This window comes from Urocampus carinirostris, chromosome 1 (genome assembly GCF_059441175.1).
Source record: "Urocampus carinirostris isolate Australia breed hairy pipefish chromosome 1, RoL_Ucar_1.0, whole genome shotgun sequence".
NCBI classification, from domain to species: domain Eukaryota; kingdom Metazoa; phylum Chordata; class Actinopteri; order Syngnathiformes; family Syngnathidae; genus Urocampus; species Urocampus carinirostris.
The window spans coordinates 44,658,461-44,677,386 of NC_142349.1; the positions used below are offsets into that span (position 1 = coordinate 44,658,461).

At 42.5% G+C, this 18,926-nt stretch overlaps 2 protein-coding genes and 1 long non-coding RNA gene across 9 annotated transcripts; 1 reads left to right on the forward strand and 2 right to left on the reverse strand.

Annotated features, from left to right (window-relative positions):
- Window positions 1-8,368: 8,368 nt before the first annotated feature.
- eif1 (eukaryotic translation initiation factor 1) lies at window positions 8,369-10,447 on the reverse strand. The gene is made up of 4 exons (XM_088341132.1): window positions 10,235-10,447; window positions 9,371-9,534; window positions 8,859-8,960; window positions 8,369-8,794 (listed from the first exon to the last, which is right to left on the reverse strand). The coding sequence occupies exons 1-4, from the start codon at window positions 10,263-10,265 to the stop codon at window positions 8,750-8,752; spliced, it is 342 nt and encodes a 113-aa protein (XP_088197258.1). The 5' UTR covers window positions 10,266-10,447; the 3' UTR covers window positions 8,369-8,749.
- Window positions 10,448-10,590: 143 nt separating this feature from the next.
- On the forward strand, window positions 10,591-12,503 carry LOC148374804 (uncharacterized). 4 transcript variants are annotated; one of them, XR_015851012.1, is made up of 5 exons: window positions 10,591-11,149; window positions 11,225-11,423; window positions 11,744-11,860; window positions 11,997-12,147; window positions 12,210-12,503. It is a non-coding gene; the product is annotated as an uncharacterized LOC148374804 (long non-coding RNA). The 4 variants fall into 4 exon arrangements; XR_015851009.1 differs by having other exon boundaries at window positions 10,591-11,423; XR_015851010.1 differs by having other exon boundaries at window positions 10,591-11,423; window positions 12,219-12,503.
- srsf2b (serine and arginine rich splicing factor 2b) lies at window positions 12,268-16,109 on the reverse strand. 4 transcript variants are annotated; one of them, XR_015851008.1, is made up of 5 exons: window positions 15,517-16,109; window positions 13,973-14,240; window positions 12,707-12,760; window positions 12,535-12,639; window positions 12,268-12,444 (listed from the first exon to the last, which is right to left on the reverse strand). XR_015851008.1 is itself a non-coding variant. In XM_088341130.1 (3 exons), the coding sequence occupies exons 1-2, from the start codon at window positions 15,885-15,887 to the stop codon at window positions 13,988-13,990; spliced, it is 624 nt and encodes a 207-aa protein (XP_088197256.1). In that variant the 5' UTR covers window positions 15,888-16,108; the 3' UTR covers window positions 12,268-12,760; window positions 13,973-13,987. The 4 variants fall into 4 exon arrangements, 1 of the variants encoding a protein (XP_088197256.1); XR_015851007.1 differs by having other exon boundaries at window positions 12,268-12,639; XR_015851006.1 differs by having other exon boundaries at window positions 12,535-12,760; window positions 15,517-16,108.
- Between the last annotated feature and the right edge of the window lie 2,817 nt (window positions 16,110-18,926).

Here is an 18,926-nt window from a genome sequence, read left to right on the forward strand (position 1 = left end):
ACAGTGGTAAAAGTGACCTAGTCAAAGGAAATTATTGAGAAATACGAAAAAAGTGTACGAGTGTCTGCCATGAAAGCACCGCTTGAAAGTACAATAAATGGTTTAGTTATATTTCTAGCTTTTTACCAGGCCTATGTAACAGAGTTGAAATTTGATTGTTTTGAATGTTTTTTTGAATTCTCACAAAATCTGTGTTTTTGTTGTATTACTATTAATATTCCGGTACCTCATTCAGTTGTTAAGTCATGGGCGTCTGCGACTGTTTTTTTCGTTTGGCACTTTATGGGCTTCAGCGCTTGCCGTAGCTTAAGTGATTTTTGTAAGCGTTGAAGATAATTGCAGTCGAGAACAGAGACCCCTGACTTTTGTATTGTTTTATTTACTGAATGCAGGCAATAAACCAGAGATTGTGAAACCTTGTGTCGTGCATGAACGAGGGTCGCTACACTGGTGCCGTGACTACGCAACTGGATCATTTCGATCAGCCTCTGAGCAGATCCCGGCGTTGCTGCACATTCTTCTTGTGTCCACTAGAGGGTACTGTTGTACTGCATTGGCGCTTTGATTTTGTTTTATGTATTTGTGCCACTGTGCATTTGCTATCAATACGTTAATTATTAGTTAATTTCTGGTTTTTATTTTTCCTGTTTTATTTTCTATTCTTTGTATTATCGAAAGTATAATGGCTGAAGGATATAGTAGTCAAAATGACGATTTTCAGGGCTTTTCTATTGGCAGGGGTGTCCATTTTAATGGTTTGAATGCAAACACACTTACTAGTGGGTATGGAAGTAAAGGTGTAGGTGGTCTCCAAGAACATGTTAGTGATGGGAGGGACAGGGGGCGTGGTAGGAGCCCAAACTGGTCTCCAAGTGAACAGTTCTTGAGGGAGAATGCACAGACTTCAACCCAAATGAGTGATAATATTGCCCTGCAACACTTGACTGACATGGTAGGCCGAATTGGAGAACAGATAGGCAACTCAGTATTGGCTAGTCTGCTCTCTTCTGGTTTCATTGATCGCACACATGCACATGACACACCAATGACTGGAAAAGCAGCGACTGTTATGACTAAAGACGACCCTAGACCACATAACACAACGCAGGAAAACACTACACCGGTAATTGTCCATGTCAAGACTGAACGTGAAATTATGACTTTCAGGGGAAATGGTTCTGACAAGTGTTCAATTCAAGAATGGATCACCATGACTAAAGCCCAGCTTCGGAAACAGTCATATACAACAGCTGAGAAAGCAGATGAGATACTAAGCAGGCTTTTAGGGAGGGCAAGAGATGTTGTCAGAGTAGCTCTCAGGAGTGATGAGGCACTTGATGTGAGGCAAGACCCAGATATCATTTATGACATTCTAATACGATACTTTAGTCATTCCTCGTCAACTCTCCCGTTGCAAGATTTTTACACCACGCTACCCACGCCAAAGGAAAATCCAGTTGACTACTGGATCAGACTAAACAAAGCAGCAGACACTGCTGATGAGGGTTTGCGTCGCTTGGGCAGAAAAATGGAAAACCTTGGCGGGGAAGTGGCACAAATGTTTGCAAAGTACTGTCCTGATCCACAGCTATCAAACATTTTCAGATGCAAGCCTGTTAATGAGTGGACCTCTAAGGACGTTCAACTCAGGATAGATGAGTATCAAAGGGAATCAGGGGCGTCAACTAGGTCTTGCAGTGTCCCTCCACTGAAGAATTACCCGACTGCAGTGCTTGACAGTGAATCTCCTTGTTGTTCCTACTCTGGCTCTATAGAGACGGGTCTCCAGTCCATTTGTCCCACCCATGTTAACCCCGATCCATATACACATTTTTCGTGTGTTCGACAGCATGCCCAGCGCCCGCAGCATGTCTCACCGCCTGTCCGTGTTCCATCACAGCATGTCCCACCACAGCATGTCCCACCACAGTATGTCCCACAGCCTGCTCAGAAAGATGACAGTGATGTCCTTGGCCGAATGATGAGCATGCTAGAGAGAGTTTTGTCTAGAGTGGAGCCACGGAATCCTGAGCGTATTCAGAGGCGCCTAAGTCCTTTCAACTCTCCTCCATGTAAGGTGTGTGGTGGCGCTGATCACTCCACTTTATATCATTGCAAATTGAATAATCTGTGTTTCAAGTGCCTAGCCCCTGGTCACTCTAAGCAGCATTGCCCCGACAAAGTTTCTCCCCAAATCAGTTCAGTTTCGGGAAACTAGCTGACCTGTATTCAGAGGGAGGCCGTACAGGTCAAAATGAGTTCTCCCACCCATTTGATCTCAATTTCAATTCAGTTTTTAATTCTGACACGTTCACACAATCTCAGTTGCCTAATATTGTTTATCAAAACACACATACTGTAGGGGGCCGCGATAGTTTGTTTTATGTACCAGTTAGAGTGGGGAGCAGTATGACTTTGGGGGGGATGTTGGATAGTGGCTCCATGGCCTGTACCGTGAGTGAGACTGCTCTGCGTAAGATGCTCTCTGTTAGAGCAGTACGTACAGAAGACGAATTTTCCATCAACGTGACACTCATTGGTGTTGGGGGTCGACGAGTGTGCCCAAAGTCAGCTTTCAACATCGAAATGGAAATCAATAATTGTAAAATGATTGTGCCAACAATTGTTGTTGAGGGGCAACCTGATGACCTAATCATTGGAACTAATGTTATCAGAAACATATTGCATGAGTCAAAGAAGTTTGGTGCGTACTGGACAGCAATCTCTGCTCCATCATCCACTAATGCTGAAACTGAGCAATTTCTTTCATTGCTAGCTGGCTTGCATAGATGGAGTGGTGGTGAAATGCCCGAGAAGATAGGCACAGTGCTCTGCAATTCAGCCACATGCCTTGAGCCTGGCCGTGAGTACCTCTTGTGGGGGAAGCTGTCAAAAACTGCACGAGTATCTCCTGGGAGCGCAGCGATGACAGAACCTACGTCGGCACGATCTGCCCCCAAGGGTCTAATGGTCGCCAGAATCGTCACACCTCTGTGGGCAGATGGATGGGTTCCACTGAAAGTCATGAATGTCACAGAATATCCGCTGTTTTTGAGACGCAATGCAAAGCTGGCTGACTTGGTGCCTTGTGTTGCTTTTGAGGATCTAGACCTGGTCAGTGGCCATCAGAGTACTTCCGTTGTGCAATTGCCCCCTGTCTGCTCTGATGTAAGTAATGCTGAGGAGAAGCTACAGTCTATTGGCCTGGGTGAACTAGATGTTGGCTGTTGTGATGCATCGTCTGAGTGTAAAGACAAGTTGTCAGAGCTGATCATTCACTACCAAGACATCTTCTCGCGTAATCACCTTGACTGCGGAAAGGCGAAGGACTTTGTTCACAGAATCCATCTGGTTGACCAAAAGCCGTTCAGACTCCCTTTTAGACGTGTGCCACCGAGTCAGTATAAAAAATTACGCCAAGTTTTGAATGAAATGGAAGAGAAAGAGATCATTCGAAAGTCGACAAGTGAATATGCTTCACCTTTAGTTCTCATCTGGAAGAAGAATGGTGATATGCGTGTGTGCACTGACTTTAGGTGGTTGAACAAGAGGACTCTGAAAGACGCTCATCCTCTGCCACATCAGGCTGATTGCTTAGCAGCACTTGGTGGCAACTCCTTCTTCAGTACAATGGACTTGACGTCTGGGTTTTACAACATGCCTTTACACGAAGATGATAGGAAGTACTCAGCGTTCACTACGCCTATGGGGCTTTATGAGTACAACAGGTTGCCATAGGGGCTCTGTAATAGCCCAGGGAGTTTCATGAGGATGATGACATCCATTTTCGGGGACCAAAACTATTTAAGTCTGCTATGCTACTTGGACGACATTTTAGTTTTTGCCCCTGATGAAAGTTCTGCACTCAGACGTCTTGAAATGGTGTTCAGCAAACTCCGTGCCCACAATCTGAAACTGGCTCCCAGGAAATGTCACTTTTTAAGGAAATCTGTAAAATTCTTGGGGCACATTATTGATGAACATGGAGTGTCAACCGATCCAGAAAAAGTTGAAAGTATAAGCAAAATGACTGTGGCGGACTTGATGGAGTCGGATGGAGCGACACCTTCTGTGAAACGTGTACGGTCTTTCTTGGGCATGTTAAATTTTTATCAACACTTCATTCCGAGGTATTCAACACTCGCAAAGCCCTTGTTTTATCTGCTGGCTGGCCAGAAACAGAAGAAAGGCAGAAAGCCCAAATGCACTGTAGTGGGCCGCAAACTGAAATCAGGTGACTGGACTGCTGACCACGACCAGGCATTTACAGACCTCAAAAAGGCCCTTATCCATTCTGTGGTTTTGGCTCATCCAGACTTTAGTCGTCCATTTTTGCTGTCGACTGACGCCTCACTGGATGGCCTTGGAGCCGTTTTGTCCCAGGTACGTGAAGGTGACACAGTGGCTAGGCCAATTGCGTTCGCTAGCAAGTCTTTGACCCGGTCACAGAAGAACTACCCAGCTCACCGTTTGGAATTTCTTGCACTGAAGTGGGCTGTGTGTGAGAAGTTTAGCCATTGGTTGAAAGGCCATGAGTTTACCGTCTGGACTGACAATAATCCACTTACACACATTATGACTAAACCCAAATTGGACTGTTGTGAGCAAAGATGGGTGTCAAAGCTGGCCAGTTACAATTTTGAAATCAAATATGTGCCTGGTCCCAAAAACACGGTTGCTGACGCTCTCAGCCGTGTCCCTTTTTGTCAGAATGTTGGCCACAGACTAGTCAGTGAACCTCTTCATGATCTCACTGCGGAAGCTGCGGTTTTGTCTGATACAGCCGTCCAACAGACTTTCAGAGACTCTACCGATCAGCCTGTCATGGCAGAGAAGCTGTCCCATTCTTTAGCTACAAATGTCCAGTCATTACTCGTGTCGGCCCAGACTGTATCCAATCAAGAAGTTGCTGCTGTTGTCCAGTCACACACTGAATGGGCCTCCGGTGCGAGAACTCGTGCAGCTCAACTGATAAGCCACATGCCCCACCTTATCCCAGATACACTACCCAGTCTGCCTGCTTTCTCCATGGATGACCTGCGGGAGGCTCAGTCCAGGGACAGAGTTTTGTCTCGTCTTCGGTTTTATGTGGAACGGTCTCGAAGACCGTCTAGACGTGAAAGGGCACACGAGACAAGTCAAGTTCTGGGCCTCCTGAAGCACTGGGAGAAGTTTGTTCTGAGTGATGATGTTTTGTACAGAGTATCCCGCAATCAGATTTCAAATGCAAAACGCCATCAGTTAGTGGTCCCTGATTGCCTGAAGGCCGAAGTTTTAAAAGGGGTGCATGACAGTGCGGGCCATCAAGGCCAGTCAAGAACCCTGAGCATCGCCAGACAGAGATTCTTTTGGTTGCATATGGACAGAGATGTGAGGATGCATGTTCGTCAATGTCAGCGTTGCATAGTCAGCAAAGTCACTGAGCCTGCAGGGAGGGCCCCTCTGGAAAGCATTGCCACTTCCCGCCCATTGCAACTTGTTTGTATTGATTTCTGGTCCGCTGAAGATTCACACAACAAATCTGTTGACGTACTAGTCATAACAGACCATTTCACCAGATTGGCACAAGCTTTTCCATGTAGAGACCAGTCAGCCAGGCAAGTGGCTAAAGTTCTATGGGAAAAGTATTTTTGTGTTTATGGCTTTCCGGAGAGGATCCACAGTGATCAAGGCCCAAGCTTTGAGAGCAATTTGGTCGCAGAACTTTTACAATTATCTGGGGTGCGTAAGTCACATACTACCCCGTACCATCCGATGGGAAATGGAAGTGTTGAGCGTTTTAATCGTACTTTGGGCAATATGATCAGAGCTCTGCCCCCTGAATCAAAGCAGGACTGGCCAAGACGTTTACAAACACTCACATTCATGTACAATTGCACTGCTCATGAAACTACTGGATATGCACCATTTTACTTGATGTTTGGGAGAGTTCCTCGCCTCCCAGTCGACACTCTGTTTGGGAACATTTTGTCTTACCCTGACATTACCACCTACGGCAGATATGTTGCAAAACTGTCTGAAGACCTGAGGGAGGCTATGTCAATTGCTCAGGAACATGCAAAAAAGGAACAGGGCAGACAGACTCGACTCTATAACAGGGCAGCAAAAGGGCCGTCAATTGGAGTTGGAGATAGAGTCCTTGTGGCGAACAAAAATGAGAGGGGCAAGCGAAAATTGGCTGATAGGTGGGAGTCTATCATCTACACTGTTATTGAGATGAACCCTCAAACGCACACATTCAGAATTCAAGACACCATCACAGGGAATGAGAAGGTTGTTCACCGTAACCTGCTGATGTTGGTTAACTTTCTCCCAGTTCAAGACCAGCCCTCTCCCCAGTCTGATTTGTCTTTGTCCTCTGCACAATCATCTGCCTCTGTTTGTTCTTCAATGACCAGTCCCACTGTCTCCGAAGAGTCTCATGCTCGAGTGCCTGCTCAGCTAAACCGGTCTGGATGTGCGGCAGATGATGCGCAGAGTCTTGTAAGCATCTCAGGCTCTGATAACTACACAGATCTCACACCTGCATCTGGGGAGAGAACCAGAGAGTGGGTGCATGGGCTGAACTCTGAAAGTTCTGATCACTCTGGTCATTCCTTGACCACTCATACTCACGACACTGCTGTTAGGGATGACAATTCGACTCTTAGTGAGCATGACCATGTTCAATCTGTAGTGGCTGCTGTCTCTGGAGGTAACGTTAGCCACACTGATCAACCAGAGTCTGCACCACACCGCACTACACGCCTGGGTCGTGTTATACGACCAGTCAACAGGCTTCTTCACACTATGGCTAGACAAGATGTCACCAGACACCTACAGTGTAATGTTTAGACTATGCGTAACACAGTAGTTCGAGCTCTTGGGGCATGACATTTTTTCCCTTTAAAATTCTTCTGAAATAACTTGGTTTTGGAGAGAATGTTTTGTGCTCATTTATGTCTTGTATATGTCTTGGGTGAATGTGGAATGTGTAAGGCATTCTATAGCCGGTGGCTGGTTCAGAGAATTTTCTCTGGCCACTGCATCCTTAAAGGATACTTCTCAAGTCGGTCCTAATATGTGTGACCCAATGACTACTGTTATATATTGATTTTGATTTTATAACCAAGTGTGAGATTTTGTCCAGAATTCGGTGGGGGTGGGTGTAACAGAGTTGAAATTTGATTGTTTTGAATGTTTTTTTGAATTCTCACAAAATCTGTGTTTTTGTTGTATTACTGTTAATATTCCGGTACCTCATTCAGTTAAGTCATGGGCGTCTGCGACTGTTTTTTTCGTTTGGCACTTTATGGGCTTCAGCGCTTGCCGTAGCTTAAGTGATTTTTGTAAGCGTTGAAGATAATTGCAGTCGAGAACAGAGACCCCTGACTTTTGTATTGTTTTATTTACTGAATGCAGGCAATAAACCAGAGATTGTGAAACCTTGTGTCGTGCATGAACGAGGGTCGCTACACCTATCTAAACAATTATTGTTTAGGTATAAGATTTTTGGGTGCATTTTTTAGTGTTTTTTTAGGGGGTCACTTATATGCAAATATTTTTTGTTTTGATGGTACCTTAGTTTTGGATGGGAAAAAGGTCCAAATAATATAATTTGAGAAGTGGTATTTTTTGCTTGATTTGGGCACAACCTGTCATTTGTTTCTAGAGCAGTGGTTGACCTTTTTTGAGCCAAGGTCCTTTTTTCATTTCAAAAACTTAAAGCCACAGACCGTCCAAAGTATTTTTATTTATAAAGCTTAAATCTTGTTTCCAATGTTTGAAGTAGATAAATAAAAAAGGTTAATTTTTGTCAATATTTTTTTTGTTACATACTTGACCTTAATATGGTCGCACAAACCACTCTAGCGCAGCACTGTTCTATAGAAATAAAAACTAGGGCTTCCCCACAGTAGTATAATGCATACAAAAAAAGCTTTCCATTATGGGATAGAAGTCAATGCCTTTGTGTATTGATTACTTCTGGTGTAGGCGAATGGTTTATTGTGCACCAACAGGGTCAAACTATTTGAAATTGGGAATGACAACATAGGTCAAATAAATAGCATTATTTTATAAAAGGCATACAATTCATAAATAACTTTAAATGAGCCCTACAGAATTGAACTTTGAATATACTACAACATTAGCTCATCCCACGCAGATGACAAAGGTCACATCACTGGTTTAATATGTATTTGCCTCAACTGCTTCCCATTTATCCCGCATAGCTCAGCAAGTCACAAGTACTGCAGGGAATAGTTATCTACAGAAGTTTGGCCTGAGGGCATAAGACTACTAACTCTCAAGAAAACCTTCATTCCTTATAACTACATCACCACCATCACAGTTTGTTGGGGAATACTCATATCCACCCAACAACATATGGAGACGCATCATTTTATTGAAACAGCTTTAAGTACAAAACAAAAAAAGTTACATGAACAGTGCCTCTTCGTTACGGCACAAAGACCTAAAATGGTGGGGGGTCAAGGTAGAGGGAATAACCCAAGGAATTATGGGCACAGACGTCATCACCATTCATCTCGGATGTTGTGTGGCGTCTTGGCGAGTCTACACTGCAGCAGCGAGTCTGCTCCCAGGTGGCAAAGGGAGGCAGTGATGGTACACAGTCCCATGTTAGAACAGCTTATTCAACTTAGCTAGTAGAGGCTCAGAGAGGGACGAGGGTTGACAGCAGCACATGGGGAAGGAGTAAGGAAAGGGGGCGATGGTCTTCCAGGTGAGAGGGAGCTGCTAGTCGTGTCTAGAAGCCGTGAACTTTGAGCTGTTCCTCCTTAGCCAGGTCAATCTGCAGAGAACGGTAAGTGAGCCAAGAACCGTTAAGCTACTGAGACTGGGAAACATTTTCTTACTTCAATGAGGAACTGGCAGATATTCTTGCGCTGATCTCCCTGAAGTTGGATCACTTCTCCATACTCCGGGTGCTCAATCACTGTCCCATTGCAAGCAAACTTCTGTTGGGCCAAGCAGTAAACAATGATCAACACAATTTTAAATTTACATATGCATTAGTAATTTCAATATTTTTTTTAAACTCATGTTTTTTTAGTCTGCCAGGGGCAAATGATGACTATTGGCCGGGTCAAATCAAACTCAGTTCGATTTAACTTTAAGAGAACCACATAATTTTTGTTAACAACTATGTGCACTATACACCAAAAACACATTTCCCCAGTTAAGGAATTAAACCTTAATGTTACCATAGAAAACGAACCCTCTGTCTTCTTTTAGATATTAACATTTGACAACCACACTGCCACCTCATGTAAATGCAGCTTTAGCAAGATGCTTTGAAGGCCAACCAACTGAGTAAAATTAAAAATTCCCCAAAATAAAGTGTGCGGAGCAGATGGTAAAGACAGACCTTTTTGAAAGCCTTGACTAGCTTCTTCTTATCATACTCAGCAGAAATGCCCTGGACAGTTGTGAGGGTCTTTCTGCCGTTCCGCTGTTGAATTCTTATGTGGATGTAGTCTTCTTTCCCAGTTGGGAGGCAGTCATCACCCTTAGTTGCATCAGCAAAGGGGTCTGGGGTATAAACATAATAATTTTACACACTGTTCATTACAACAATATCTGTGTTTCGGGTCGTTGGGTGGGGTTAAAGAGGGGATCTTGTCATATTGTACAGTACTGAGTGGTAACGTATAGCCTGAAATGTGCTTAACAAATACATTTGATCCTTGTAATTCAACTTCTCTGGAAACTTGTGACTGCGCCTGCGCAAAAGTACAGATTACTTAATTTTACTTTCACTTTAAAAGGACGGTAATAGACAGCAGTGACATCTGCTTTGTTATTAGGTAAGAGCAATGCGCCACTCACAGTAACTCAATTAACGGTCAAGTTGTAGCCATTTAAGAAAAATCAGATATTTTTGAATGAAATGAACGACTGGCTAGGCTTTTCCAAATGACTGCATCATGAAAGATGAGTTTCCAAAAAACAACAACAAAAAAAACAAGCTAAACAGGCTAACAAGCTATTAGCATCCCGTAGGCCAAATGGCGGCCGCGTTCGCAGATAGCTGAATCAAGCTAAATGCTAATCGGCGTTCATTGCTGTCGCATATCCTTTCTCAGCATGAAAATAGTTTCATACATTGACATAAAACCTTAATAGTCCTCGAGGGGGGGCTAAGCAAACAACTCAAGATTATTTGAACACACGCGACTAGGAAAATGACATATCACGCCCTTCCCCCACACCCTCGCTCAATATTACTCACCAAAAGTTTGGAGGTTCTGGATAGCGGACATACGATAAGATTTGCTTTCCTTTCGTATGGTAACTTGGTTCGCGAGCGTTGCTTTGTCGGCACAGTGAGTTTGGATCGTGATAATAGCGTTTGAGCCTAAAAAGCACACCGATCGGCTACTTCTTTTCCTACACTAGACTGCCACAGAAGCTGTCTCAAAATGGAGTCCGGAGATGGGGAACCGCAAAAAAACAAGGTTTTATAGCCCCGCCCACGAAACGTCATCGGGCCTTGACGTCTCAGAAATTCTGACGAATCAGAGAAACAAATCCTCTCGAATTACGATTCAGGCACAGGCTGACGTTACTCAAATAACAACATTTTGATTACCAAAATTAACGGCAGTCCTGTGGCTGAAATCACAACGATAGTACAGTAAATATTCTAAAGCTGAAGTTAAGTTCGAAGTGAACTTGAAGCCGTAGAACTTTTTTTAATCCGCCTCATTGCGACATTTCAGTGACGTCATCCTGCTTCGAATGGAGTACAGTAGAACACAGCAATACACTTAGCACATACTCTATACAGAGTTCCTTGCTATCATAATTTGCTGGCAATGACATCAAATAAACGGGCTCATTCTGCCTCAGCAACAGCCCTGTTCACATATGATCCAAAACGGCTTCGTTTTTCTGCCTGCAAAAATAATACTATAGATTTTAAACTGTGTTTGTACACGTTTTAAAGAGCCAAATTAAAGCACTTTTTAAGGACTTTCAACGCCAATTTTCCAAATTCTCCAGTAGCATTAAAAAATTAATCCACAAATTTATATGCGTGTGCATTTATCAAGACATATGCTTTATAGATATTGAGTGAATTGTTAATTTGTGGATCTGAACAACACAGGTGTAAACATTTTGAGACAAATCTCTCCACATACAGGTGCTGGGTAAAATGACATCTTTTTGCATCTCCCATAATAGATGCCTTATCATTGCACTAATACACATTTCATAGTGCCCTGTTTAGGTGTAGCATACATCTGACCTCTTGGACACAACCCGTAAGGGGTGATGAGCTTCATCGGACATGCAGTACAAACTAATGGCAGCTGCTGTTAGTATGAGGGAAGAAAAAAATGAAATGGCAACACCAAGCCACCAGAGAGAAGTGTCGGCATCATTTTAAAGCAGACTTGAGAAAGATGGCAAAAAACGTAAGCATAAAGAACACTTCACACAAGCACTTTTTGATCTTTGAAGACACATTAAAATTCAAGCATTTTGAGGATTTCAAGCACCGACGTGAACACTGTTAACTACTTCTGCACTCAGTGAAGATCAGCATTAAATAGGCTAACGTTAAAAATCATGGATATAGGTATTTTGATTGCTTCTTGGTTCAAAATTCCAAAATGTTAGCAAGAAACGTCTTTTAAAATAAAATAAATTGACATTCACTCCAAAACCCCTCATGCTTAATTTTCTTTTCAGTGGCAAAATTTGACATGACTGTAAACGTACATTTGTTTTACAGAAAAACATGTGCCAAAGTGATTTATATGGACTGTGTTCATCTGCCTCGGTGCTCACATGGGATCTGTGAGAATTCAAGTATGATCTCCAACGTTCACCCTCTGCCACAGCAGCAAAGGTATATCTTCAGACGACAGCAAGTCAAAGTTGTGAATGTTGGTTGTTGACCATCAGCTAAATGTTTCACAAACTGATGATAGCCTTAAGCTGACAATCCTCAATGAATATGCAATGATTAATTTTATCCATTTCAGATGCAGTCAGGAAAATATTTTTCAAAGCACCAGAACAGTGAGCGTTGGCATAACATGCCTTTACTGAAATTAATCTATTAGGATTTTACCCAACAGTGGCAATTTGCTAACCTTAATTTCCAGATGACAGCATTGTCATCTTAAGCCCGAGGTAATTGAAATTTATCATTTGAAATAGTTGATTGTTAAAAGATGACCAACATTGATCTGCAGTGCTTCCAGAAGGTTCCAAATGCAGTTCCAGTCGCCACATGAAAAGTCATTAAAAAGACAAAGTTGAGAAAATCTTTATTGAATGTCAAGTGGGAAAGGGATTGCAAGAAATTAACAAAAAGCTGATTGTACAAGAGGTGCGTTGCGAGCATACCGCTGAGGAAGGAAAACTGCAGCGCTGAGGACACCAGCAACACACAGCAACATCTTAGCAACAACTGCTACACAACTGCGCCTAGTGCACAAAGACAAAATGTTTGAAATAAAAATAAACGTGATCATAATCGACTATAACAGATTCAGATTTAAATGTAAGAAGTCACACCGAATCTTTGAAGGGCCGCTTCAGCGTCCAGCGAGGACAGGAAGTGGACCCGCCTGATCGAAATCTCAATACAGTAAAACGTTCCTTGCAACACCAGCCTGCTCACTTGAAAACAAAATTTAAAACGTAACCAAAAGAAACCAAACTATGATGCAGAGACCATGAGGACAACCTTCTCCAGGATCAAGCGGCTTCTTGTCCTGGAATGTCGCCATCCTTCCACCACCTGAGAATATACAAAAATAAAAACATCAAGAAAATAAGAGGACAATTCAAGTTCACAGTTCCACAATCAACACTGGCTATAAATAATACAAGAACTCATCACTAAATATACGTGAGCTGTGGCATTTGGACTCGTCTCCACTCCGATACAATTTCTAGTCGATTTCTGAGGTTGATTCAATTTTGGTAATATTTAAGGTTGTTTGGTTTGAAGGACCTTCTGTTGTGGGAGAGAGACGGGACCCGCTTCTAGAACAGGAGTCTTTCACGACAATGCGTGCAGTTTACATGAAAATTACATTTGAGAAGAAAAGTCAGGTGAATGATTTAAAAAAACACACTTCATCATTACAACTGTGTGACTTAAAAAGTCAGAGCACATTATCTTTTAGCCCATCAGTCAAACGCCAGAAAGTGGCCCTGTGGGGGGATGTCCCAGTGGGCTAGTAACATATTTCCTTCACTTCCCCACTGACTTAGGAAAGTTAACGTGTGCACCGATTCCTGTGTGATGTCTGTATTGTGAGATGTGGTGGTACACCACACAGTCAAGGATTTATTTCCAATTCTCATCACATAGTGTCTCGCAGTTTGGGAGTTGTCTGGCAATTTTTACACCTTCCATTGTTAACCAACTGAAAGGGAAAACATTTGGTCGCACAGGAGGCATCAATATAATAGCTGTAAGCACTCGGTAACATTCAGCAGAAAGCACAATAGCTTTTTTTTTCTCTGTGATAAAATAACAGCGCATTCCTTAAGGAATAGACTGGTGCCAACTTTGCCACGACCCTTAAACAGGACAGGGGCTGTCAACGGTGGAGAAGGCTGTTTAGAGTTGCCTCTTCTTTGGTGCTTAGACGACCCATTCGTTTAAGGGATCGGTAAACCGATAATATAACATTGTGCCGCTAACATCCGAGGTGCAGCTTAATTATGTTTGTCTTAATTCTTATTTTAACATTCTGTACACAGATCAATTTACATTAGTTAAGAATATTTCAATAGTTTATTTCAGTGATGCATATCTCAAAACAACTTAGCAGCCGGGTACAATCACATGATGTTTTTGGCCGAGTAAAATTAGTAAATTTATGATTTTAGGAATGTGTATGAAACAAAGCCATTTGCGTTGCGGTTAACCCACACATGTCACCCACTTTCATTTCATAAAAGCTGTATTCAATGTAGGCATGCTAAATTAATTCCTCACCCGGTGCGTCGCCAATTAGGGCGATTCTCCCCCGTTTTCAGCAGGGGACTTGGGTGGGCTTTTAGACCTGGACCGGGAGCCTCTTTTCGGAGGGGAGACAGAACGGCTGGCGGACCTCGAGCGGGACCTAGACCGAGACTTGGCGCTTGCTTTTTTGTTCCTTGGAGAGCGAGACTTGGATCTGGAGTAGGATCTGGAGCGGGAACGGCTATACCGGGATCGGCTTCGGGAGCGAGAACGGGACCTGCTGCGTCTTCTTGGTCGAGGGCTGTAGGAACATACACATTACTAAAAGCTGTATCATTTAACAACTTTTTACATAAGTTGAATTGTGATAAAATTGTGAGAAGGGAACACATTTTGTCATAAAACACATGGGTCTGAAATTTCTGCAATGAAAGATACTATATCGAAATTCATAGGCTGTGATTCACAGACTATGTATTCCAGTTGGATATAGAGTCACCTTGCTACTTCGCACTTTGTTTATTGCTGGTTGACTGATTTTATTTTCATTGATTAAGTATTGTGCATTGTGGTCTGCAGCAGACAGCACAAAGCATATGGTACTACGGGGTCAGGTTAGTCAAGTCATGTATATTTGTATCGCCCTTAATCACAAGGAATCTCAAAGGGGCTGCATAGACCAGAGACTATCATTACACCATCCCCTGAACTAAAACCTACATGAGGACAAGGGAAAACTCAAAAACCTCAACATGAGGACAATGAAGAAACCATGAGAAGGGACCGCACATGATGTAATCCCCCTTCCAGGATGACCAACAACAAATAATACACAGATATTGTATGCCAAGAACTTTTTGTCATATTGCCACACTTTGGGCTTTAAACTTACCGCTTAAAAACTGAAAATATTTTCTAAGAATCGTCAACGTGTGAGTTAGGGAGGGCTTTTGGTGTTGGGTGGGCGTGACTACGTGCAGAACTGTAATAGGCTGGTTTATAGTGTCAGTCAAGCAGATAGGGTGGGTGGACGCACAAGTCCACCACCCCCCAAAAAAAAACAAACTGCAAAGCACATGGTTTCATGATTATTTCAATTACAGTCCAAATGTTAACCTAAAACCCCCAAAAGATGAAAATGTAAGAGTTTATTAGGATTTGATGAAAAAAACTACGGCTGCGATCATGACTTCGAGACAGGAGATGTTGGGAAAAAAGTATCAAAATTAAAAGTTGCAGACAACTACATTTAATAATTTTTTGCTTTTTAATTCAAATTTAAAAAAATAATAAATGGAGTAAATTTTAACAATTTGGTGGTGCTAATAACCAAGAGCCATTGAGTTGCATTAAAAAAAAAATCACACGTGTTTAAAATAAACGAGGAAGGGGGCGAAACGGCTTAGGTACAAGGAACAAATGAGGTATTGCGTATCCTGATGTTTTAAAATCCTCAAGATTTGGGGAGGTTTAATCGGAGCTTCGATTATCACTAAAACATTATGTCGGATAACAATTGATTAGCCGCGATGCTCCGTCGACAAGGCGCCTCTGCATCCGATTTGTGTTCTTCTTACCTTCTGCTTCGGCGACTAGAGCTCCCATACCTCCGAGGAGGAGGGCCGCTGCTTCCTCGACGTCCACCGCTGTAATGGGAATCCGGAGGTCTGCCGTAGCGGGCCATCTGCACGCGCAGTTCTCGTCCGTCTAGGAGCGCGCCGTCCATGGCGTCCATTGCATCCTCGGCGTCCCGCTTGTCGAGGAAGCGAACAAAGGCGAAACCGCGGCTGTCTTTTGAGTAGCGGTCTCGCGGGATGTACACGTCCCCGACGTGGCCGTACCTCTCGAAGACATGCCGCAGAGTCTCCGGAGTAGTGCGGTACGTGAGGTTATCTACTTTAAGGGAAGTCATGCCGTCGACGTCGGGCGGAGGCCTTCCGTAACTCATGATGGCCTGCTGAATGCTGTTGTTGCCTTCTTACTGGAAAACACAACCGAATCACGCCAAGCGCAGGCGTGGCTTTTTTAAAGGAAGTCGAATCTTTCAGAAGGTGAGAAGATGTGATACTTTTCGAAAGTGTTTAGCTCAAGCTAATTCTCCTTTCTCCAGCGCGTACGCTCATTACAAAATGGCTTACGGTCGCCTCGAGTAGTTTTCTTCTTGCCTTCTTTTTTCGGATGTGTGGCATTGCAAGTCATTTTCAGATATACTGCCACCCTGTGTCCCGGAGCTCTAAAAGCAGACAGACGGACATACATTTTCCAGTGTTTATCGATACATAACAAACATTTTCACATCTTTTTCCACTTTAAAACTTTAATAATGTGTAGTCCTGGTGATATCTGACAATAGAGGCGCTACAGGCCCCTTAAACAATGTCAAAAAGGCTCAGAAACAGGTGTAATAATAGTCTGTGGTGTGCAATATCCTGTGGTCTGTGCAGCCCTTGGAGACTCTTTGTGATCAAGGGCTATACAAATAAACATGACTTGACTTCTTTCCCAGGGCTTTCACCGACCGAAACAACCACACAAACGGCTTGATTACTGTAATGTCGTTCTCTCTGGTCTCCTTATAGATAGATAGATAGATAGATAGATAGATACTTTATTCATCCCCGAAGGGAAATTCACTTTTCCAGCAGCATCCCTGAGCTGAGAACAATCGAAAATAACACGGGAGCTGCTGGAGTGGCTGCCATTCGTGACGGCGCCGGAGAAACGATTCAATTTGAATCATGTACAAACAAACAAACAATTGAATCATGTACAAGAAACGATTCAATTTGAATCATGTACAAACAAACAATTGAATCATGTACAAACAAACAAACAAAATATTTATGTTTCAATAAGTGGAGTGTTAATGTACTGGCATGCTCTTATGTCTGGCGTCAAAAGTTTGCAGCTGGTCAACAATCTGGTAGCGAGACTTTTGACTAGGACAAGAAAGTTTGACCATATAACTCCAATTTGAGCCAACTTGGACTGGCTCCTTTTTCGTTTAGGATGTGACTTCAATGTTCTGTTACGAACATGCAAAGTTGCAACGACTTGCCCCCTCTTATCTCTCCTATATGGTACCCCTATGTTCCTGCTTGGAGCCTCTGCTTGGAAAATGCTGGTGGACTTGTGTCTTGGTGCCAAGAGGAAATTTGCAGGCTTGAGAAAATTCTCCATTTGGGCCCTGGAATGCCATGTCCCCTGAGATAAGATCTGCAACCTTAGTGGAAGTGTTTAAATCTAGACCTAAGACACACTTCTAGTGTATGACTGATGCCAACACGATACTGTTCTTTTCCTCTCCTTTCAGGTTGCCTGGCAGGTGGCGAAATGAGATCGAGACCAAGGGATGGTATAATTGCGGAATGTACAGTCCTTTAAGACATTTTCTGATTCAGGACTATACAAATAGATGTTTCTTGACTTGAAAAAAACAGAGAAAACATATCTTGCGACTTTTTTCATTTGTATTTTTTGCTGCTAAATGTTATTGCACAAAACTGAAAAATATATACCATATGACTTGTTTGGGGATTTTTGTCGCATATATTGCATGTTATTGCTTTTTTAATTGCACTATTGTTTCGATGCACTATTATTTTTCATTGCACTATTAATTCAACTGAGGCCAATTTCTATGGACTTAGTTGTAAATATTTTACCTACAGTATTTATCCTGACAGTCTTTTATCTTTTTTTCTCTTTGAAGTCTATTACATTTCTACCCTGGAGTGCCATGTCTAATCTCGTTGCATCCAATGTTTCTCAACTTTGATATCAAGGACAATGAAGACAATTGAATTTAATAAACTGCATTTATCACAAGTTAATAGAAGCAGAAAAAATAAATAGTCAATGATTAATTAGCTTCTTTTATTGTAACAATGCAAAAATCCAACAATATCTCTGGGGAAGGGATTTTAAGACCATCGTAGTCCCAAAACAATTACCGTAGTCATTTAGCACCCCTGATTTTTAGTGAGAAATCTGTTTTTAATTTTGTTCCACGTTTTTCTCAGCCCAAACTAAGGAATGTCGTTCATAAACGTGTTGAGAAGTATCAAAACGGTATTCAAACCTGGAACTTTGTGGTGGTGAAAGCAAGCACACTTACTTTTACTCAATTAATTATTTGGGTGACTACTTCTTAGTTCTACTTGAGTAGAATTATTCTCAAGTAACAGTACTTTTACTTAGTAACACACTTCAGCGCTGAACCTTGGTGCGGTAGATACTTCGGGGCTGAAGTGCGTACTTCGAGGCCCGAATGTTTACGTCGGAGCCAAAGTGCGTACTTCGGGGCCAAAGTATGCGCGGCCGAAGTGCAGCTTCGAGTTAACTTTGGTCGGGCTTGGGCTGGTTCGAGCTTTTATCCCCGCGGGCGAGGGGGGGTCTGGCTGGATGTTTTAGGCCTGAACTTACCTCTAACCTAGAGGTTAAAATAACAAAAGGAACAACAGAAAATAACTGATTTGATCATCAATCTCATCATTTACAAAAACTAAGAAAAAAATTAAACCAATGGCTCTTGCGAGACCTCTATCTCAGAGGTAGAGTTCTCCTGTCTAAGGCAGAAGGGACTTCTCGGTCAACGTACGCCTCTCAATTTCTGTTATTGGACTTAAATCGCTGGCGTATAATGAAAAGATGCTTTGCAATTTTGTGAGGAAAAATTGGACTCATAACATCAATAAGTCCATTATTGCTAATGACTACACAGAGGGAGGTTAACAATTCCCCAGATTTGGGAAGTTTAAATGTGTCATCTAAAATCATTTGGGTTTTACAAATCATCCAAAATCCTGAATCTAACTGGAACATCATCCCCTCCTATTTTGGTCCAAACTGGGGGGCATACCATTCTTCTTGTCTTGGAATTACAGTATTGATATAATCCTGATAAAAAAAAAAAAAAAATTCACCGCCGGGGCTTCCTTTCTCTCATTTCCAAACAAAATTTCTCTCCTCATAACTACTGTATATG